This window comes from Delphinapterus leucas, chromosome 19 (assembly GCF_059928025.1).
Source record: "Delphinapterus leucas isolate spDelLeu-1000000601 "Yukka" chromosome 19, BTC_Dleu_Yukka2, whole genome shotgun sequence".
NCBI classification, from domain to species: domain Eukaryota; kingdom Metazoa; phylum Chordata; class Mammalia; order Artiodactyla; family Monodontidae; genus Delphinapterus; species Delphinapterus leucas.
The window spans coordinates 14,753,079-14,775,141 of NC_143147.1; the positions used below are offsets into that span (position 1 = coordinate 14,753,079).

At 48.7% G+C, this 22,063-nt stretch overlaps 1 protein-coding gene and 7 non-coding genes across 8 annotated transcripts; 4 read left to right on the forward strand and 4 right to left on the reverse strand.

The window, feature by feature from the left end:
* Nucleotides 1-137: 137 nt before the first annotated feature.
* On the forward strand, nucleotides 138-211 carry TRNAT-AGU (transfer RNA threonine (anticodon AGU)). Its single transcript has one exon. It is a non-coding gene; the product is annotated as a tRNA-Thr (tRNA).
* Nucleotides 212-595: 384 nt separating this feature from the next.
* Nucleotides 596-677, forward strand: TRNAS-CGA (transfer RNA serine (anticodon CGA)). The gene has a single exon. It is a non-coding gene; the product is annotated as a tRNA-Ser (tRNA).
* Nucleotides 678-15,214: 14,537 nt separating this feature from the next.
* On the forward strand, nucleotides 15,215-19,583 carry HES7 (hes family bHLH transcription factor 7). The gene is given in 6 exon segments (XM_089900386.1): nucleotides 15,215-15,623; nucleotides 15,981-16,003; nucleotides 16,006-16,046; nucleotides 18,049-18,144; nucleotides 18,718-18,805; nucleotides 19,135-19,583. Coding segments are annotated over 6 exon segments (762 nt in total). The 5' UTR covers nucleotides 15,215-15,558.
* Nucleotides 15,289-15,359, reverse strand: TRNAG-GCC (transfer RNA glycine (anticodon GCC)). Its single transcript has one exon. It is a non-coding gene; the product is annotated as a tRNA-Gly (tRNA).
* Nucleotides 19,584-20,151: 568 nt separating the features above from the next.
* Nucleotides 20,152-20,238, reverse strand: TRNAR-UCU (transfer RNA arginine (anticodon UCU)). Its single transcript is given in 2 exon segments — nucleotides 20,152-20,187; nucleotides 20,202-20,238. It is a non-coding gene; the product is annotated as a tRNA-Arg (tRNA).
* A 519-nt stretch (nucleotides 20,239-20,757) lies between these two features.
* Nucleotides 20,758-20,839, forward strand: TRNAL-UAG (transfer RNA leucine (anticodon UAG)). The gene has a single exon. It is a non-coding gene; the product is annotated as a tRNA-Leu (tRNA).
* A 424-nt stretch (nucleotides 20,840-21,263) lies between these two features.
* Nucleotides 21,264-21,335, reverse strand: TRNAQ-CUG (transfer RNA glutamine (anticodon CUG)). The gene has a single exon. It is a non-coding gene; the product is annotated as a tRNA-Gln (tRNA).
* A 585-nt stretch (nucleotides 21,336-21,920) lies between these two features.
* Nucleotides 21,921-21,993, reverse strand: TRNAK-UUU (transfer RNA lysine (anticodon UUU)). The gene has a single exon. It is a non-coding gene; the product is annotated as a tRNA-Lys (tRNA).
* Between the last annotated feature and the right edge of the window lie 70 nt (nucleotides 21,994-22,063).

The window sequence follows — 22,063 nt, forward strand, 5'->3', positions numbered from 1 at the left end:
TCAGAACTTGGGAAGGAAAGGGGGAACCTTGGAAAGGATGAGTCATTGAAGCCCCGTGGCAGCCGTTATTTCGGTCGTCTCGATTAGTGACCCTCAGGAACAGCTGATCTACATCTAGACTCAACAACCCACCCAACGGCGCCGTGGCTTAGCTGGTTAAAGCGCCTGTCTAGTAAACAGGAGATCCTGGGTTCGAATCCCAGCGGTGCCTGGGACGGTTGGCTCTAGTATATTATTGCTGCGAAGGGGACACGTTTCCAGACTTTGACAGGGCGCCTCTCTGTAGTACATATAAAAGGATTATTATTCTTACCAGACATCCCATTGCTCCCTGTGCACTTTTAGTGTGAATTTGGAGGCTGACCCCAGCTGTCAAGAACCAGGGTGTAGCGGCATCCCTTTGTCTGCCTTCAACGGTGTGGGACCTTTGGGCCCATTTTGTACTGTGGCTCGGGGCAGGGAGAGAGAACTGGAAAGTCGCCGCTTCTGTAGGGCCGTTGCCTCACAAGCGCACGCGCACTGACATCAAGACCGCTCGCGAGAGGCGGGCGTGTTGATAGGCAGCTATAGTTCCGCAGGCCCCAGTCCGCAGGCGGCTGTGATGGCCGAGTGGTTAAGGCGTTGGACTCGAAATCCAATGGGGTCTCCCCGCGCAGGTTCGAATCCTGCTCACAGCGTCAGTAGTTTTGGGACTGGATACTACTGCCGCCTCCGGTGAAGAAAGCAACTTGTTTTTCCAGTGCTGTCTTCCCCTGGAGCAGATCCCAATTTTATTCCAAGACTCTCAGGGACTCAGCCACCCAGGACCTGTCCACAAGCGCCCTCTTGCGGGCCTCAGATTCCTGCTTCTACTCCTCCTCCAAAGGTTATGTATCAAGCAAAAAGCCGTTTTAACTGCCAATTTGAATTCATAACTCCAAACTCAGGTGTTTTTTTCAGTGCTATTAGCAATCATATCACATTTCCCCATCCATTTCCCCTCCATCTCCCCTATACGACTCTTTCATTCCTTTATCACATCAAACCACGAATCCCTTCATCCTCCTTCAGCTTTACTTCCTGTTTCACTGTGTTCAAAAGGCATTCGGTAATCAAAACACTATGGTCCCGGCACAAAAACAGACATATAGATCAATGGAACAGGATAAAAGCCCAGAAATAAACCCACTCACCTATGGTCAATTAATCTACAACAAAGGAGGCAAGAATATACAATGGAAAAAAGTCTCTTCAATAAGTGCTGCTGGGAAAACTGGACAGCTACATGTAAAAGAATGAAATTAGAACATTCTCTAACACCGTATACAAAAATAAACTCAAAATGGATTAAAGACCTAAACGTAAGGCCAGAGACTATAAGACTCCTAGAGGAAAACAGGGAGAACACTCTTGGACATAAATTGCAGCAATATCTTTTTGGATCCGTCTCCTAGAGTAACGGAAATAAAAACAAAAATAAACAAATGGGACCTAATTAAACTTAAAAGCTTTTGCACAACAAAGGAAACCATAAACAAAATAAAAAGACAACCTACAGAACGGGAGAAATATCTGCAAATGATGCGACCAACAAGGGATTAATTTCCAAAATATACAAACAGCTCAGACAGTTCAGTTCAAACAACCCAAGCAAAAAATGGGCAGAAGATCTAAATGGACATTTCTGCAGAGAAGACATACATGTGCCAAGAGGCACATGAAAAAATGCTCCATATCGCTAATTTAGGGAAATGCAAATGAAAACTACAATGAAGTATCACCTCACTCTGGTCAGAATGGGCATCATCAAAAAGTCGACAAGTAATAAATGCTGGAGAGGGTGTGAAGAAAAAGGAACCCTCCTGCACTGTTGGTGGGAATGTAAATTGGTGCAGCCACTATGGAGATCAGTATGGAGGTTCCTCAAAATACTATAAGTAGAGCTACCATATGATCCAGCAATCCCACTCCTGGGCATTTATCCGGAGAAAACTATAATTTGCAAAGATACATGCACCCCTATGTTCGTAGCAGCACTATTTACAATAGCCAAGACATGGAAGCAACCTAAATGTCCATCGACAGATGAATGGATAAAGAAGATGTGGTATATATATATATATATATATACACAGTAGAATATTAGCCATAAAAAAGAATGAAATCATGCCATTTGCAGCAACATGGATGGGCCCAGAGATTACCATATTAAGTGAAGTAAGCCAGACAAAGACAAATATTATACGATATGGCTTATATGTGGAACCTAAAAACAAAACCAAACCAAAACAAAACAAATGAACTTATTTACAAAACAGAAATAGACCCATAGTCATAGAAAACAAGCTTATGGCTACCAAAGCAGAAGTAGGGGAATAAATTAGGAGTTTGGGATTAACATATACACACTATTATATATAAAATAGATACCCAACAAGGACCTACTGTATAGCACAGGGAACTATACTCAATATTTTGTAATAAGCTATAAGGGAAGAGAATCTGAAAAAAAGTATATGTATTTACTGAATCAGTGTGCTGTACACCTGAAGCTAACATAACACTATAAATCAACTATACTTCAATTTAAAAAAAGGCATTCCGAACAAATTTTCCCACTGACATCGGCAATCGCACCTGCCTACCTACCTGAGTCTGTGACCACATGCTATTCCCCTCCCTCCTAACTGTAGATGAACCCTTCCACCTAACTAAGGCCAACCCCCACACCAACTAGATCTCCCATTCCCTCTGGCCCACTCAAGGACATTGCTCTGTTTTCTTTCTTTACCATCAATTTCCCCCTTTTCTAATTGGATTATTCCCACCAGGCTACAAACATAATGAAGTTTATCTCAATTTATTTACAACATGCAAGACAACAAACGCCATCTTAACCCCACAACTCCCCTCCAGCTACCACTACGTTCCTCTGTTCCCCTCTACAGCAAAACAACTTCTCTTATGCCCACTGTTCCCAACACCATCTTTCCATTTTCCTTTGAACCCTCTCTAATCAGGTGCCCCCAACCCCCATTCATCAAAACTGCTTTTGTTAACGTACAAAATGACCATCACGTTGCTAAATCCATTGATCACTACTGAGCAGCAGCTGACACAGATGCTTACTCTCCCTGCTTAGAAACACTTTCTTCACTTGCCTTCTAGGACACCACACTCTTCTTATATTCCTTCCACTTCGTTAACAATTCATTCACAGACTCCTTTGCTAGTTCGTCATCTCCTGGATCTCTAAATGTTGAGGTGTTTCCAAGGCTCAGTTTTCTAGCCTCTTCTCTTCTCTATCTATATTCATTCCCTTGATGATCTCCAGGCTCATGGTTTAAAATATGAACCTATATTACATTAACGCATCCCCAATTTTCATTTCTAGCTCCAAAACTCTTCCCTGCGTTACAGATGCATATATCCTATTGCCCACTTATTGTTTCTACTTGGATATCTAATAAGGGATCACAAACTTAAAACGTCCCAACCAAATTTCTGGTCATCTCCCCCAAAACTGCTTCACCTGTAGTCTTTCCATCTCAGTAAATGGAAATTCCATTTCTTCAGTTAGCCAGACCAGAAACCTTAGAATCATCTCTGATTCATCTCCCTTTCTCTCACACACACACAGTCCACATCAAATCAGTCAACAATTTCTTATTTAAAATAGGTAAAAAATTTGACTCTTTGTTACTACACTTCAATACTACACCCTGGTCCATGCCACCCTCATCTCTCACCCAGATTATTGCAATAGCCCCTAAATTATTTCCTTGCTTCCACTCTTGTTCCTTGTTCCCTTACAGTCTACTCTGAACACACTGGGCAAAGTGATCCTTTTAAAACATAAATCAGATTCTGTCGTTCCTCTCTTTAAAATCTCTCAGTAGGGTATAAATATGAATTCATGGTTTTAATGTGTATAGTTAAGGAAGGAAATGTAATATAAGGAAATGTATGCACATACACAATGTATACATTCACCTATATTTCCTAGCTCTGTCTGCTGAGGCAGCCTAAAAGGAATGACACACAAGTAGTGATAAACACACCAAGTGCTCAGATCTTGGTTACTAAATACCATTTTCTACTAAAACGAACCAGCACTCCTTGGAGAAAAGGGTGTCTCTAGGGCTGCAGCTGGGGAATTACAAAATGATCTTAGAACATTTTGTTTCACCAGAAAGTAAAGAAGTGCTCAAAAATATTGGGCGTATATCAAAAAGACACAGCAGCTAGGGGCTGTGGCTAAAGGGGCTTCCACAGGCTAAATCTTGGACAATCTGAGCATTAAAATAAAGAATGCACTGAGTCAAGTAAGAATCCAAAGTTCATATCAGTATAAATAAATAAATGGGGGCTTCCCTGGTGGCGCAGTGGTTGAGAGTCTGCCTGCCGATGCAGGGGACACGGGTTCATGCCCTGGTCTGGGAAGATCCCACGTGCCGCGGAGCAGCTAGGCCCGTGAGCCATGGCCACTGAGCCTGCGCGTCCGGAGCCTGTGCTCCGCAACGGGAGAGGCCACAACAGTGAGAGGCCCGTGTACCGCAAAAATAAAATAAAATAAAATAAATAAGTAAATGGGAGGAAAAGAGAACACTCTTGTTACAGTAAACTGCCAACTAATAAATATAGAAGGAGGGCTGGAGTTAGAAATCATCAATGGATACTAAACTAGTGGGTGAACTTTTAGTGAGGTACAAGTAGTAAAGAATCTCAAAGTATCTTCCCACAAATTGCATATTAATTACTATCAAGGGGAAATGATAACCTGGAAAAAACTGGCAAACACCATTTCAACCTCAAGATCAAAGTCAATACCTCAAAATTCGGACAAACTGACATGTGTCTTCTGATGTGATGCACTGAGAAGGACACCACACCACTTCTGGGGTGATGTTCCTGCCAAAAATGCACAACCTGAATAACTTGAATCTAACCGTGGAGAAACATCTGATGAACCAAAGTGAAGGACATTCTACAAGGAAACCATCCTGTACTCTTCAAAACTATGAAGACCCACCCTCACACCATACACAAAAATAAACTCAAAATGGCTTAAAGACAAGACACCATAAAACTAGAAGAGAACGCAGGCAAAACATTCTCTGACATAAATCATACCAATGTTTTCTTAGGTCAGTCTCCCAGGCAATAGAAATAAAAGCAAAAATAAATAAATGGGGGGCTTCCCTGGTGGCGCAGTGGTTGAGAGTCCGCCTGCCGATGCAGGGTACACGGGTTCGTAACCCGGTCCGGGAGGATCCCACATGCCGCGGAGCGGCTGGGCCTGTGAGCCATGGCCGCTGAGCCTGCGCGTCCGGAGCCTGTGCTCCGCAACGGGAGAGGCCACAACAGCGAGAGGCCCGCGTACCGCAAATAAATAAATAAATGGGACCTAGTCAAACTTACAAGCTTTTGCACAGCAAAGGAAGCCATAAACAAAAAGACAACCTGCGGACTGGGAGAAAATATTTGCAAATGATGTGACTGACAAGGGCTTAAGTTCCAAAATACACAAACAACTCATACAATTCAACAACAACAACAACAACAAAACCAATCGAAAAATGGGCAGAAGACCTAAATAGACATACAGATGGCCAACAGGCACATGAAAAAATGCTCATCATCGCTAATTACTAGAGAAATGCAAGTCAAAACTACAATGAGGTACCACCTCACACCGGTCAGAATGCCCATCATTAAAAAGTCTGCAAATAATAAATGCTGGAGAGGGTGTGGAGAAAAGGGAACCCTCTTACACTGTTGGTGGGAGTGTAAATTGGTGCAGCCACTATGGAAAACAGTATGGAGGTTCCTCAAGAAACTAAAAATAGAGTTGCCATATGATCTAGCAATCCCACTCCTGGGCATATACCAGGAGTATATCCCACTCCATAGGCATGCATCCCTATGTTCACAGCAGCACTATTTACAATAGCCAAGACATGGAAACAATCTAAATGTCCATCGACAGATGAATGGATAAAGAAGATGTGTGTATACACAATGGAATATTACTCAGCCATCAAAAACAATGAAATAGTGCCATTTGCAGCAACATAGATGGACCTAGAGATTATCATACTAAGTGAAGTAAGTCAGAAAGAGAAAGACAAATACCATATGACATTACTTATATGTGGACCCTAAAATACAACACAAATGAACATATCTATGAAACAGAAACAGACTCACAGACATAGAGAACAGATTTGTGGTTGCCAAGGGGGAGGAGAGGTGGGGAGGGAAGGATTGGGAGTTTGGGGTTAGTAGATGCAAACTATTATATATAGGATGCTAAACAACAAGGTCCTACTGTAGAGCACAGGGAACCATATTCAGTATCCTGTGATAAGCCATAATGGAAAAGACTATGAAAAAGAATACGCATAAGTGAGTCACTTTGCTGTACAGCAGAAGTTAACACAACATTGTAAATCAACTATACTTCCATAATTTTTTTTTTAATTCCAGGATATATATAAAAAAACTGAAGATCAAGAATCTTCCAGATTAAATGAAACTGAACAGACAGAACAACTAAATGCAGTGTGGGATCCTGGATGGAATCCTGGATTGGGAAAAAAGGGCTATAAAGGACATAATTGAAACACTTGAGGAAATTTAAGTATGGACTGCATTAAATAACAGTATTATATTAATTTTAATATTCTGATGTTGATAGTTGTACTACTATGTCTATTATTACTACAAATGTCATTCTCAGAAAACACACTGAGTCACTTGGGCAAAAGGGCCTGACGTTTTCAGTTTACCCCCAAATGATTCAGAAAACAAATATTTTATATCTATATTATATTTGGAGAGAAATGATAAAGCAAACGGAGCAAACGCGAACAATTAACAGAGAAAAGAGTACACAGGAGTTCCTTGTACTTTCTTCCTTTTCTTTTTAATTGAAGAATAGTTGATGTATAATCCTCGTACTTTTTTGTAACTTTTCTGAAAATTTAAAATTATATAAAAATTAAAAGTTCCAAAAACAAACAAAACAAAAAAGCTAGGGGGAAAAAAGTCCTCCAATGGCTTCACATTACACTCAGAGGTGACAGAGTCCTTGCGATGGCCTAGAAGGTTCTATATAATCAGCCTACTGCTTTGTCGCTCTGATCTCACCTGCTACGTCCACTCCAGACAACCCCACTCCGCCCCCTGCTGCTCTCTGTTCCCTTGACAAGCCTGGCAGGTTGTCCTACTAGCCAGCCTGTCCCTCTGTCTGGAGTGCTTTTACCCCAGGTGGCCCTGTTTGTGCCCTCACCTCTGTAAATTTCACCTTCTCAGTGAGTCCTTCCCTAATCTTACTGTCTAAAGTCACAGTTCCCACTCTCCACTCTTCCTTGCTTCACTTTTCTCCATAGCACTTATCACCAACTGACAAATGATAAATTCTGTACAATGTGCATTTGACTGTTTCCCCCACAAGGACGTATGTGCCGTAAGGCAGGGATTATTGTCTGTTTTGTTTGGGGCTCTATAGAAGTCTTCTATCCTGATTCTTCCCTTGGCCCAGGGGCCTGGGCCTCCTACTTCCCCACCCCCAACCCCCAGGTCCCAACTCTCCAGGAACTCCCCCTCCCAGGACCCAGGGGGTCCCAGGAAGCCAGCCTTCTCTTTGAAGAACAAAGAGGGAGGAGCTGAGCCTCGGAACCCAGGCCTGGGGAGACGTCACAGCGGGGGAGGCGAAGCAGCGACACTAGGCCAGCTGTGCTGTCTCAGTTCCTTCTCCGCCTCCCGCCTCCCTAGGGCCCCAGCGCGTGTGGGACACGAGCTCCCCTCCCCCAAGCCCTTACGCTGCCCCGTATTGAGAGGGCGGCCAGGAACAGGCCAGAGGCCCAGACACCCATACAGACACCATGTACACAGACAACCACAAGGGACACGTACACAGGCCTGCGCTGACACGGAGGCGTGCCATCCATAGAGGCCCCCAACCCATAGCCTTAGAAACCCTGGGAATGGGTGTGGAGGATGCCCTCACAGCCACATCTACACAGGAGCGATGGCTGCAGAAAATCCCCCAACCAGGCCAACTGGTCTCAGGTTTGGGGAGCCTGAAGTGTATATAATTGTTTTGGGGGGTGAGAGCTTTTTAAGAAAATAATATAAAACTAGGTACAGAAAGTAATATTTACAGTGTAAAGCAATTATGCTCCAATAAAGATGAAAAAAAAATATTTACAGTGAAACAAGAGATCACAACTTACAAACTGAAAAGGCTGGCAAATGCCACAAAGGTTACAAAGTCCAGAAAAATACCTTATTGGTATCAGTTAATTGCCTGCATAGCCCCGTAATACTCTCCACAGACTGGCTACTGACTCTGTATATTTCAAATCTCATTTTCCCTCTACCACCCATGTACTTATAGTGACAAGAGCACTGGATGCATTCATATCACATGGGCCCTTGGGATTTGCACCTTCACTGCACGACGCCTAGTGAGTAGGCACAGGTGACAGGAGTTTCCCTGGAAGCCATTCCCACACCAGGATGGCTGGGCTAGCTTAGCTATGTGTGGAAGTGACTGGGAACCACATTAACTGCATTACCATTAACATACCCTCGAATCCCCACAGCGACTCCAACACCGGGGGCGGGGGAAAAGGGTGACAGAGGGGAAGCTGGAGTGAAAACAGACAGTGGGCTTTACCATTTGCAGTTAAAGTATCTTATTTTGGCAAGTTTTACAGAAGCATATGGCCATGTGAGCACGTTGCTGGGACCCTCCCAGGGGCCTGAGTGAGGGGTCCTGAATTGTACATTTCATCAGCTTCATGGTGCATTCACCTCTGAAATTGTCATTTTTGATTCCACATCTCAGATGGACTCTCAACCTGCCTAGAAATCCTATTCTATCATAGAAGGTTTGTTTTCCTACTCCCCAAAATGAACATTTCACACCTTCTTTCTCCTCAAAGGACCTGTAGCTCTCTCTCCTCCAGCAATAAGCTTGATTCATTCTTTCTTTAAAAATTCTCTTCTATTGAAGTATAGTTGACTTACAGTGTTGTGCTACTTTCTATGTCTATTTCTGAGTGATTCAGTCACACACACACACACACACATATATATATATATATATATATATATATATATACATTCTTTTTCATATTCTTTTCCATTATGGTTTATCACAGGATTAATTCATTCTTTGGGAAAACAGGATCCACTGGAGGGAAGCTGCCTCATCCTTCCCACACTCTAAGTGACCCACACCCCCTGTCTTCCCCATCTCCCTGGGGGTGAGGACTCTTCCCTACTACCTGAGACCCGTTTCTCCACCTAGTAGCGAAGTCTACCCACCCACCCACCCTTAGTTACTCCCACCAGCATCAAACACACCCTAGCAACCCTCATCACTTTCTTCTGCTCCGGCTGCCAACAATGTTCCTCCCCATTCACAGCAAAGCTCGACAGAGTTGTGTCTATAGCCACCGTCTGCACGCCTTCACATCCCATTCTCACCTCGACCCACTCAAGTGGGACCGCACAGAGTCACTCTCCCCCCAGGTCATCTGTGATCTCTAAGAGCTAAACCGGGTGGTTGCTTAGCTCCCTTCTTACTTGACCTCCCAGCAGCTTAGCTAGAAGTGACGGCTGCCTCCTTCACACACTCTCTTTTCTTGGTCTCCAGGTCACTTGGCTTTTCTGCTCCTTCTCCAACTCTACATCCCTTTGACAAGTCTTCTTCCTCAACCTGACCTCGAAGCGTTGGGGTGCTCCACGCTCCTTCTCTTCTCTCTCCACACTCTCTCCCTAGGCACTCCAGTCTCATGGCATTAAAAGCCATCTATCTTCCAATGGCTCCTCCATGTTTACCCTCCAGCTCTGACCCCCAAGCTCATGAACAGAGATGAGTACAGTGCCCAACGTTTTTACATAATCGGCAAATGCTAGGTCTTTTAGAGCATTTATAGATTCTCCTGCTGGGCAGACGCCTGGAATGGCCTATCACAAAATATTTCAAAGGGGCTTAATTTAAGCCTGCTTCTGTGAGCAGGGCAACTGGCAAGGCCTTATCCCAAGTTAAATTAGTCTCTCGACATATATTAATGATGTTCCTTTTTAGTGTATGATTTCTTTTCTTTTTTTTTTCCTTCTGTTGATAGAAAGGGATACTGAAGTTCTTAGCCGTCTCCAAGTAGGCTTCAGGGCTAGTACCAGCGTTTTTCCAGATTGATGTTCACACACAGATCCAGAGAGCCGACATCATAGGGCTCTAGGTGGATGACGTACTCAGGGCAACTCTGTGCTTTGATTTACTATCATGGTCTTCTGCAAACACCGTTGGTTATTTTCTTTAAATAAACCCACAGAGGTTTATTTATTGGTCTGCATCAATTGTGATGTTATATAAAGTGGCCACTGGATTGTTTTGCTTAGTAGGTGTAAACTTTGCACAGAAGTAGAGAGTTTGAGGTTTATCTCAGCATTCTTGCTGAGCAAAGTGATTTTTTTCTGGTGTGAAGGAAGCATTAGCAATACTCTGTGACCAGACGGGAACGACCTGTCCAAAGACACCAATGGACACATCGGTGATGGAATCCCCATTTAAATCTCCATGGCCATCCAGGGATCTCCCAAAGTACTGAAGATGGCTCCTAAAGGCTCCAACAGATCCCAAGATTTTCTGGGGATACCTCATGCAAATACTACCCTCACAACCATGGTAGATGTACACAGCTCCTGAGTTCTGATCTTCCAAAAGTGAACCAATGATCACGTCATGAAAGCCATCCACGCTGACATCTGAAAGAGCTGCAATTGCTGAACCAAACCGAGCATTTTCAACACCCTTGGGGCCTTCCAGAAATTGGTGCCAATTCAAAACGCCCATTGTGGTAGAGAACAGCTAGACTCTTCCCTCCTCTTTCTTTAGGTCACCTGTGTACATTGGTGCAGTAATGTGTCTTTATCCACATCGACTGAACTCCGCACACTACCAACTTAGGAGCCAATCTGGTTACTCCCGTGAGACTGAATAACTGCGACACTGTCATTCTCATTAACACCGTACAGTGCTATCCGGTCAGTACTATTTGTCCAAGGGGCGCCAGCAACGAAGTGGACACTTTTTCCAATAGAAATTGAAGCCACAAAGTAACCTAACTATGAGCGCCATCTGTAGGCTTAAAGCCTGTTCTGATGGGACTGACGTCAAGCTGTCGTGGTGAAAAAACTTCAGGGTGAGGTCTATCAGAAAGTTAATCAGCTCATTTCCCACTGTCGATTCTACCCGGGACTCCTGTGGGGAAATTGGAATTGGGTACCTCAAGTCCAAGGGAGTCCCTGGGCCTCTTCATTCATCAGAGTGTTCCTCTCTTTCTGCCATGTGAGAGGCTGTCTTCTTTTATCGTTTCTTCTTCTGTTTTAACCTAGGGCAATCTGTTTTCCAATGTTCTTCCTCCTGACAGTAAGCACGTTGTTCCTTCCCCAGTGGGGGCTTACTTCTTCTCAGGTTACTCGCCTTCTGGGGATCCAACGCCACTGTGCCAAAAGAAAGTGGCATTTCCTTTTGCATCTTCTTTCTTCTGTTGTTGCTTTTAAAGTGTTCAACAGGGAACGACATCTACCAGTTGAGGAGGGTTCAATCAAGCACCATCTCATCTTTGCAGCTCTCTCCTGATATCTGAGGCACTTCGCCCCCCCCCAAACGTCAAATTTACCATTCTAACATTTTCAGGGGCCTGGGGGTCTCCACTAGTATGATGTTTGTAGGCCTGATAAATCCTTTCTAAAAATTCCGAGAGTTCTTCATTTGTTTTGCTGAATTTCTTGAATTTTGTTCAAACCCTTTTGCTTTGGTTCCCATTTTCAAAGCCCTGCCAAGGTGCACGAATAAGCAGTGCTCTAATAAGGGCCTTCTTCCCTCGCTGGGGTCCCAACTGGGTTCAGCTGTGGGGGCTGCCAAGTGGGCTTCAGGTGTAAAGGATCCTCCTTGTAAAGTAGGGTTGAAATCTTTCCAATTAAACAAGTCTGAGAAGCCCCGCCAGCCGGCCCTTTTCAGGCCCCCTAAGAGATAATGGCATAAGGGAAATCGCCTCGCCCCGGGAGTACCCTCTGGCCCAAACTGGGCGCCCAGTTGGGTCTTATGTGACAATACCAGACCAAGTCCCTGGGCCCCAGAAACTAACAAACACAGGATTTTCTAATGGATCCCTATGAGGAGGGGAAGTCCTGAGCCCCAGTGTCAGGAAGTGTGGCTGGATAGGCGTGCAAGGTGGTGGAAGGAGTGGATATATTGGCATAATGGTCAGAGCAGCTAAGACAGCTTGCTTGGCTGGAGGAGTCAAGGTTTGCAGCAACATATTCTCGCTCTCATTCCCTTCCTTTTTTCATTTTTCCTGATGTAATAGCACAAATGCTTACACATAAAGGATTTCATTATACTTCCCTGCTTTCTCACAGAATAGCCACCATAAAATCATAAATGCAATTGATCATTTCTAACCATCAAAAGGATGCCTTTTTGCTTTGGCATCAACCAACCAGGCTGAATTCTGGGATGGGGCTTTTGGTGATTTTAGGAACCAAGTGGAACCCTTCTCTTCTCTCTGGGAAAGTCCCACAGACTTCTTTTTTTTTTTCCTGTTGTTCCTTTCCTCCATTTGACATCAGTAAAAGCTCTATCGCAAAATTGATTTGGTTGTAAATGGAGAAACAGTACCAAACAAAATGAAATGAAAAACCCAAGGGACAACAGAAAATCCTAAATAAATCCTCAAGTTTGGTCTTGGGATTTTACATATACCAACGATACAGGAGACCACAAATGATATAATTAACACAGCAAGGGTAGCAGTACATGGTGCACAGGGTCCCAAGATAACCGTGCCTAAACCCCTTCTGGAGATCCTAACGGGTACTGAGGCCACACATTGTTTCAATAAAATATATTCGTCCCACTCATGGGTTCTTGGCTGTAATCTGATCATTTATCAAAACGTGCCTCAGAGGACTTTCTTTAGGGATAGTCGAAACATTTCCCCATTTTTAAATACAGAAATGCAAGACAAACAAAACACAAATGGCACACACAAGGGCTAGCATCCAAAGAAACAAACGAACCGGTTCACAAATTAGGTAAAAGTTCAACAACTCTTTCCTCTCTCCAACAAGGTACCCCCACTCAAATACAAAACAAATTGGCTTATTCCAGACAAACCCCCCCAAATATAGAGGGAATAAAGTTTCCCGCTGTACACACTGGAGTGACTTACCCTACAGTATAGAGCCCATTAGCTCCCAAACGTGGATTCCTTGCTCCGCCTGCCAAGTGCTGGGGCAGTCGGTGCTGCTTTGGGGAATTTTGAAGGGCAGATCCTCAGGACGAGTGGTCCTGGCAGCTGCTAGGGCCTTACCCGAGAATTCCTCAACCAGGGTCAGCTGGCCACGAGCAGCGAGGCTTGCTCACCAAGTCGAAGCCCCTACTGCTCACTGCCACAAGCAGCTAAATCAAGAGATGAGTTGTTGGGGGCAAGGAATAGCTACTTTACTTGGAAAGCCAGCTGACCAAGAAGATGGTGGACTTCTGTTCCAAAGAACTATCTTGCCTGAGTTAGAATTCAGCTTCTTTTATACCAAAAGGGGAGGGAGTAAAGTCAAACATTTCTTGGTTCTGGTCAGCCTCCAGAAGGGATGTGTCAATGTCTTCCTTCCTGCACAGGTGGGCCTGGTCAGGATGTTTCCTGTGAGCTAATAAAGGTATTTTATCTTAATGCTCATTACCTGGGAGGCAGGGTTCCCAGAGACGGGCCATTATGTGTAATTTAAGATTATAGGCAACATCCCTTTAGTGATTAAGTTGTAACAGAACACAAAGGTTCTTCCCTATTACGTAATCACCCAGAGTAAAGTAGCCCTTCACTCTCAAGTCATTGCCACGACCGGTTGTCCCCGGCCCCACTCTCATAACCATATTAGATTATTTTCTGCTTTCTTACTTATTTTCTGTCTCCTCCCCGCCCCCACCATAATGTAAATGTAAGGAGAGCCCAGATCCAAGGCACCCTCAATGCCTAACAACACTTGGTGCACAAGAGGCCCTCCATAAATAGCGGCTTCGTGACTGAGTACAGCGGCTGTGCACACCGACATACAGATGCCCAGACAGTTGTAGAGTTTCCTTCTGGGGGCCACTGTCACGCCTTAGAGTTGAGAAGAGAGCATGCCCAGTCACTGACACAATCCAGAGACGAAAAAGAAAGACCCCAAGCCTATTCCAGATGAAGCAAGAAGATGAAGCCCAGATGGAGCTGGAAGAGACAGGAGACAGGATCCAGAGGCAGAGGCCCAGACCCGGGGCGAGCTCCGGAGAGAGGGACCGAGAAGGACCAGACTCAGCGAACTAGAGAGGCGGGCGCGCGGCAGCCCGGGCAGCAGCCGGAGACTGTGCCCGGAGGAGGGGCGCGAGCGCGGGGGAAGACTGCGGAAAACCAGCGCCCGAGCCCGGGGGCCCGGGAGCCCGGGAGCCCGGGCCACCCCGCCCCCGCTCACAAGTGGCCGCGGCAGCTGGCTGGAGCCCGGCCGCCCGCCGGCCCGACGCGTGCGTGATCAAAGCGGCCGGGAAGGGGCGGGCGGGGAGTGGCAGGAACCTGGAGGTGTGAGCGAGCTTCCCAGGGGATGGCCGGAGCGTGGGAGCACAGAGGGCCGGCAGGGGACAGAGTCCTGGAGACACGATCCCAGAGATCGAGACGCAGACGCGGAAAGGGATGCAGAGGTCGGAGAGACCCGGAGCCAGAGATACAGAGACCACAGAAGACCCAGAGAGACCCAGCGTAGCCGTTGTGAAGATACCTGGAAAGAATGTGAAAGAGACAGAGACGCCGATAGAAGGCGGGACAAAAAGGCCGTGACCGTGGACTTAGAGAAAAAAAAGGCGGGCTCCAGAGAACAGAAACAGAGAGCGAGGAAGAGAAAAGGAAAGAAGAGCAACTGGGCCTTAGAGCTCAAGGGGCGGAGGACCTCGCCCCTCCCCCGCGGAGGGCTGAGAGGACCCCCGGGGCAGGGATCCCAGCGCCGGGTCCTTTCTCAGGGTCACGCCTGCGGAGGTGCGGGCAGGGGGCGGAGGGAGGGGTGTGGACAGCCGGACCCCCAGGCTGGGAGGATGGGAGTGTGAGGACGTTCGAAATCAGGGGCTGGATCCGGCGCCTCAAACTCTGCTACAGAGTGAAAAAGCTAAGTATTAATATTAATATTTGGTAGAAATCTTAAAAATGCCTTTCAGATACATCAGAAAAGACATCTTTGGAGAAAGGACGAAAAGTCAGACAATGCATTGGCCGGGAATCGAACCCGGGCCTCCCGCGTGGCAGGCGAGAATTCTACCACTGAACCACCAATGCAAGTGAAGGTAAACCTTCGGTAGATCCAACTCAGTTTGTAAGGAGTCGAGGCGACTACGGCCAGGGAGGCTTTATGGCCAGGAAGGCTTTATAGCCAGGGTCTTCGCAGAGAAACGGTCCCAATAGTTGACATGGGTGGAGCGCCAGGCCATCCTTCCTCCCGCCTGGATCCGGTCACCCGGCCATAAAGTCGCCCCATATGGCCAGGGGCGGCCCCACACCCGGGTGCGAACTGCCGCCGGGGGCCCCGAGCCTCGCGTGCAGGTGAGAAAAACTCAGCCCAGCCCAGGTTCCCAAGGAGGGGGGCAGCGGGGGGTTCTGGGGCCACACATCTGCGCTCCCATTTGGCTCAGGTAGGGGGAGGTGGGATATGCTGGGTTCCCTGATTCCAAATGGGAGCGCCCTCCCCAAGGTCTGTGTTCCCCTGGCTCGGACTTTGGCAAGGCAGGCTCCGTGAAAAAACCAAGCTGTGGACGGGCGCTGGGAGGGCTCGGAGGAGCCCCATCCGTCTCTGACTCCGCAGCTATCTTCTGACTCGGTCTGCAACGCCACCGTGTCATTCTGTGTCCTTGTCCCTGGCATTCTTGCTGTCCCGTTAAATCTCTGATTTTATCTTCTCAGGCACTTTGTCTTGAAGTCTTCAAGTCTCACGCATCATTCTGCAGAGTGGCATACTCTTGGTTTGAGGTGGGTGTTGATCCCTTTTTTGTTCCCTTTCTTATCTTTTTAAGAAAACTGCCTTCTCCTTGTCCCCCCCCATAATCACGAGCGGTCCCCAGGAGCAAGCAACACGAGCTCACTTGTATCAGGTGTCCTGGCAGCCGCACCCCTGAATCTCCTATAATTAGTTTTGAATCAAATACTTCTAAGTGGGAAGATCTCTCCACCCGTGCTTCAAAGCCTTGCTTCCTCTTCCATGAGGCTTCCCCCACCCCAGTCCAACCGTCCCTCACGATGACCCTTTCCCAGAGCACCTAATTCACTGTGCTTCTAAAATAGCTACTTGACAACACATCAGCGTTTTCTACTGAAACTTGCAGGAATAAACTGGGCCTCCAGTCCATATCTCAGTATGAACGGTCCCAGCCTAGACCAGTGCCCAGTGGGCACAATGAACACACAGATATTGGGGAACTGAATATGATTGACTTAGATTGAACAGAGCTTCTCTTCCACCTGCAAAGTCCCAGTTGAATAAACGGATCCAGCCAGCACACTCAGGTGGCTCATTATCTCAAGTAGGAGGTGAATTTTGGGGAAAGATGTATAGGATCCAGCCTAGGGGCTGAGGGGTGCTAACTTTTCGATTTCAGGGTTAGTGGGGAGTACAGTGAGCTCCCAAGAAAGCTGAAATAGTGAACGGGGGGAACTCGAACTCCACTCCTGAGTTCTATCCCCAAACTACTCAAACTCTCTCTTCTCCTAATTACCTCCTCCCTTCAGCTGGGTCCCGCCTCATTATACAGCCTTATGGTCCTTAAACAACCGGTGCTGCACTGGCCTCTCATTTCCCACACTCCCAGGCCAGTTCCACTCGTACCCCTCCCCCTTGTGCTCCTCCCCTTTCCGGGAGCCTCGTGCCCAGGGTAGAGTCGGGCAGGAGCCAGGTGCCGAAGGGGCGGGTCCGGGTCTTTACCACCCCCTACTCGGGAGCCTGCGGGATATAAGGCTCAGGGAGAGCGGGGACTCGGTCCACACAAGGGTCCGGAGGAGCAATGGTCACCCGGGATCGAGCCGAGAATAGGGACGGCCCCAAGGTGAGAGGCGGGAGGGGAGGAAGCAGAGGTCCCTGGGCTGGTCAGGGGACAGGGTCCCTGAGACCGAAAGTCAGAGAAGAGGCTGGAGATGCAGGGCTGGAAGGGGGAGAGGTGCGCGGGGGACCCGAGGAGCCAGGAGCTGGGGAGGAAGCTGCGAAGTATGGAGAAGGGGTTAGCGTCAGAGCTGGCACTGGGTGGGCGGCAGAAGCAGAGGTCTGGGGCGTGGGTAATGGCAGTTGACACCTTGCGGCCTGGCGGGCTTGGGCGGGGGTCAGAGTCCGAGTAAAATAAGCAGGAGGAGCACAGAGCTAAGGGAGGAGAGTGGAAACAAAAAGCGGAGAGGATAGGCCTTTGCTCCACGCGGGCTGTGAGCCGGAGCTGGGCCAATGCAGCCTTGTAAGAGAAGGTCTGGAGGGCATTGGTTCCAGAGGCCCGAGCCCAGGTGGAAGATCTTAGAACCAACGGAGAAGGGTGACCGCACAGACGGGTTAGTGGGAGAAGAGGGGGCGCGGTCGCGCTGGGTATCTCCCTTTCTACACTCAGGGCCACCAACTCAGCCCGGCGCCTTGCGGCCCACGTGTCTGGGCGCAAAGAGGGCCCCCAAAGTTCTCCACTGAGACAGAGAAAGACTGCACGAGACGGAGACGTAGAGAGAAAAGAGGAGGAGGAGAGACACAGAGAGGGGAGGAGGGAGGACAAGAATGAGAGAGGAGAATGCAGAAGACCCGGGAGAGGAGGCGAGCTACAGAAATTGACCCTAGGGGCGTTGGGAGGGGGAGCGGAGAGGGATCGAATGGGTCCGGCCTTAGGTTCTCTGGCGTCTTGGGGAAGGGGTGGAGGCCGGACTACCCCAGCGGCGGGATTCCGACGCCCGCGCGGCCGCGCTGAGTCTCGGTCGGGTCGGCCCGCTCTCCCTTTCCTGCTGGTCGCAGATGCTGAAGCCGCTTGTGGAGAAGCGGCGCCGGGACCGCATCAACCGCAGCCTGGAAGAACTGAGGCTGCTGCTGCTGGAGCGGACCCGAGACCAGGTCAGTTCTTCCGCCATCATCGGACTCCCAAGCATTCCGTCCTCCTGTCTCAGGGCTTCCCACTTGGGTGGGGACATATGCTGCTTTGACGACCCTGGCCCCAAGGCATCCTGACCCTTCGAATCCCATCCCAGACCCCCCATCGCTCTCAGAACGCGATCTTCATCGCCACCCCTCGGGTCTGTAAGTTTCACACCCGGCTCTGTAAATTTCATTACCGGGGGTCAGTCAGTTTCAACCTTTGGGTCTGTAAATTCTCCCTCCTCCTCCCCCACACTCCCCGAGATAGCCAGCAGGGTGGTTAATTTCATTCCCCGGGTTTTCTGTTCACATCCGCTCCTCACACTGTGGGTTGGTTTCATCTCCTCGGGTTGGACAGTTTCGTCTCAGGGTGGGCCAGGACCATTCTTGGTCATCTCCACTCCACATTCGGTAGCGCGCTCTGTGGTCCGCGCACAAACGCGATCCAGGGGCACCCCCAGTTCCCGCATCCCCCCTCCCTTCTTCCCCCTGCCACTTTCCCCCTCTCTCCCCACCCCTTTCTGTCTCTGCGCCCTCCCCTCCCATCTGTAGAACCTCCGGAACCCGAAGCTGGAGAAAGCAGAGATACTGGAGTTCGCCGTGGGCTACTTGAGGGAGCGAAGCCGGGTGGAGCCCCCGGGTACAGCGCGGGGGTGGGGCAGCGGAGGGAGGGAGGGGAGAATTCACTGGGGCCCGGGCCGGGGTAGATGGGGCGGACCCTGTGGTGGACGGTGGGCTTGGGGTGTGGCATGCTCCGCTCCGAGGCGAGGTTAATAATAACACCCGCGCGTGTCTGTCTCTGTGTCTCCGTCATTTTCTCCCTCTGTCGGTCCGTCTGGCTTCCTGTCTCTGTCTGTGCGCCTGTCCGGCCTCGGTATCTCTGCGCCCCTTCCCTTCCCCCCCACCTTCTGGGACCCCTGCCCTGCCCTCCCGTCCTCCCGCCGGCCGTACCCGCTGCCGCGGCTTCAGGTGTTCCCCGGTCCCCAGCCCAGGACGCCGAGGCGCTCGCCAGCTGCTACTTGTCCGGCTTCCGCGAGTGCCTGCTTCGCCTGGCGGCCTTCGCGCACGACGCCAGCCCGGCCGCCCGAGCCCAGCTCTTCTCCGCGCTGCAAGGTTACCTGCACCCCAAGCCGCCCCGGCCGGAACCGGTAGATCCGAGGCCCCAAGCGCCGCGCCCACCGCTGGACCCCGCCGCCCCAGCACCTGGCCCCGCGCTGCACCAGCGCCCCCCAGTGCACAAGGGCCTCCCTAGCCCGCGCTGCGCATGGTCCCCGTCCCCCGGCTCCCCCCGAGCCAGGGATTCCGGCGCGCCGGCCCCCCTCACCGGACTGCTGCCGCCGCCGCCGCCTCACAGACAAGACGGGGCGCCCAAGGCCCCGCCGCCCCCGCCGCCCGCTTTCTGGAGACCTTGGCCCTGAGCTTTGGGGGGGTGGGGGTGGGGACGGGGGCTGGGGGGTTGGGGTAGAGACTCCAGCCCGAGCGCAGCAGAGGGACCCGGGCGTTGGGGTGAGGAGGTGTTGGGGAGGGCGGCGGGGCGCGCGGTCGCAGCGCGCGGGTGAGATGTGGTCTATATTAGAGTATCTATATAAATATATATTTCCCTGGTTCCTGTCCCTTCTCCCTGCCCCCTTTGCGTCTAGGATTGTACCCTCTCTGCCCCCGGCCCAGCCCCAGTCCCTTCCCCAGTCCCTAGTGCATGGAATAAAGTGGTTATTAAATCCCCGTGTGTCCCCGAGCCAGGGGCCTGCCTTTATCTCGGCGTCCACGCCCACTTTTCCTCCCCTTCTGTCTCCCGCCCCCCCCCCCCCAGTCCTGCTCTCCTTGGCCCAAGACCCGGGGCAGACAGGTAAGTAAAGAAGAGCAGAGCGGAGGCTGAGGTTGGAACTGAAACCAGATGGAAAACAGTGAGATAGGATGGGGATGAAGGGATGGGAGCCTTTAAGAAAAAGCCGGATAAAGAGGAAAGGGAAAAAAATAAAATAAAATCGACTCTGGTGGGATTCGAACCCACAACCTTTGAATCGCTCTTTCGTCACTAGAAGTCCAATGCGCTATCCATTGCGCCACAGAGCCACCTAGCGGGCGGCGGCGTCTGACGGCTTACGGGTACTAGATTGGGAAAGGGGCGGGGGGAGGGGGAGGGTTGTGAGGGAATTGGGCGGGGCGTGTGACAGAAGCGCGTGGTTTGGACCTCAGAGGCTTGCCTGGAAGAGGTAGCGTGCGCAAAGCACGTGAGCCAGGTGGGAGTGCGGGAGCATAGGGGTGGAAGAAACTGGGAGACAGCGCAACTGAATATGAGCGAGCGAGCGAGCAAGTACAGAGCTCCAGCTGCCCGCTTGGGGGCTGCTTCCAGTCCAGGCGCATCCCACTCCCAGATGTGGCCCCACCCATAAGAATAAACTTGTTTTGTTGGAAATTTTCTGTGTGTCTCTGTTTCTTCTGGTTTCTCTGCTTTCCCATCTGCTGCTCCGCTCTCCGAAGGAATCTCGATAGTTCCCAAAGAAGACCAGCCAATTTAGCAGAACTATTTGTAGCTCCACTCCTCCTTTCTAGTCTCTTAGGAAGACTGCGGGAAAACATTTCCCCCACACAGGTAGCGTGGCCGAGCGGTCTAAGGCGCTGGATTTAGGCTCCAGTCTCTTCGGAGGCGTGGGTTCGAATCCCACCGCTGCCAGACCAGAGTTTTTCTCGAGGCTTAAGCACTCTTTAATTCATAAATTACTTACTTTTATGAGAACTGGTAGTGGTCTCACCAACGTGTATTCCAGACAGAACTTAGGTCTGCCTCCCAGCCCCAAACCAATACATAATGGAAACTGCCAAAGAAACCTCGGACCTTCATAATCGATCTCCACTTTAACATGTCAAATAACATTCCTATCAAAATTAGTGCAACTTGCTATATATTTAAGTGACTTACTGTATGTTCTCCTGACGGTGTGCTACAGGCTCGAATTACCTAGCCTGAAAAGCTCAGAAGGTAAGATCCTAGTTTAATTTTCTTTCCAGATCCTTTCAGACCATAAGAGAATATCATTCATGAAGCTAATGAATAATATAATAGAACACACTGGTATTGACTGAAAACGAAAAAGGAAAGGTTCCACCGAGATTTGAACTCGGATCGCTGGATTCAGAGTCCAGAGTGCTAACCATTACACCATGGAACCCATTCCCTAAGACGAGCTTCTGACAGTATATATATTATTGTACTTCCTATTCTGTGCCTTTACATACTTTGCCATTCATAGAAGACAAAAAAGAGTTGTCGGATTAGGGTGGATACCGCTATCGAGCACCTGAAATATGAATTTAAATGTGCTGTAAGTATAAAATACACACTGTAATTAGACGACAGTACAAAAAAATGGTTAAAATTTCATTAATAATTTAAAAATATTGATTACAGGATAAAATAAGATTTAGGATATAATGGGTTAAGTAAAATGTTATTAAAATTAATTTCAAAAAAATTTCACCTATTTCTTTGTACTCTTTTTAATGTGTGGCTCCTAGAAAATTTCAATTCGCATGTATGGCTCGCATATGCACCGCTCTAAAACATCTCCGCTCTCCCTCCACTGTCATTCGTTCTGCCTTCTGAAAAATACCCTGCCGCACTTAATGCCATTTCCTCTTAACACCAGGCAGCAATATTTGCGTTACTCTTTTCCTCTGTTATGTTTGAAAGTATACAATTATTTACTCAAAAGTATTCTAAAGATTGTCATGTACCGGTGGAGAAAAAGGGTAGACGCCCGAACAGGGACTTGAACCCTGGACCCTCAGATTAAAAGTCTGATGCTCTACCGACTGAGCTATCCGGGCTCTGCTAGTTAGGTCCTTCTACTTCCTATAAGAGTTTCGCATTTACGAAAATGCTGAGGCTAAGCGATAC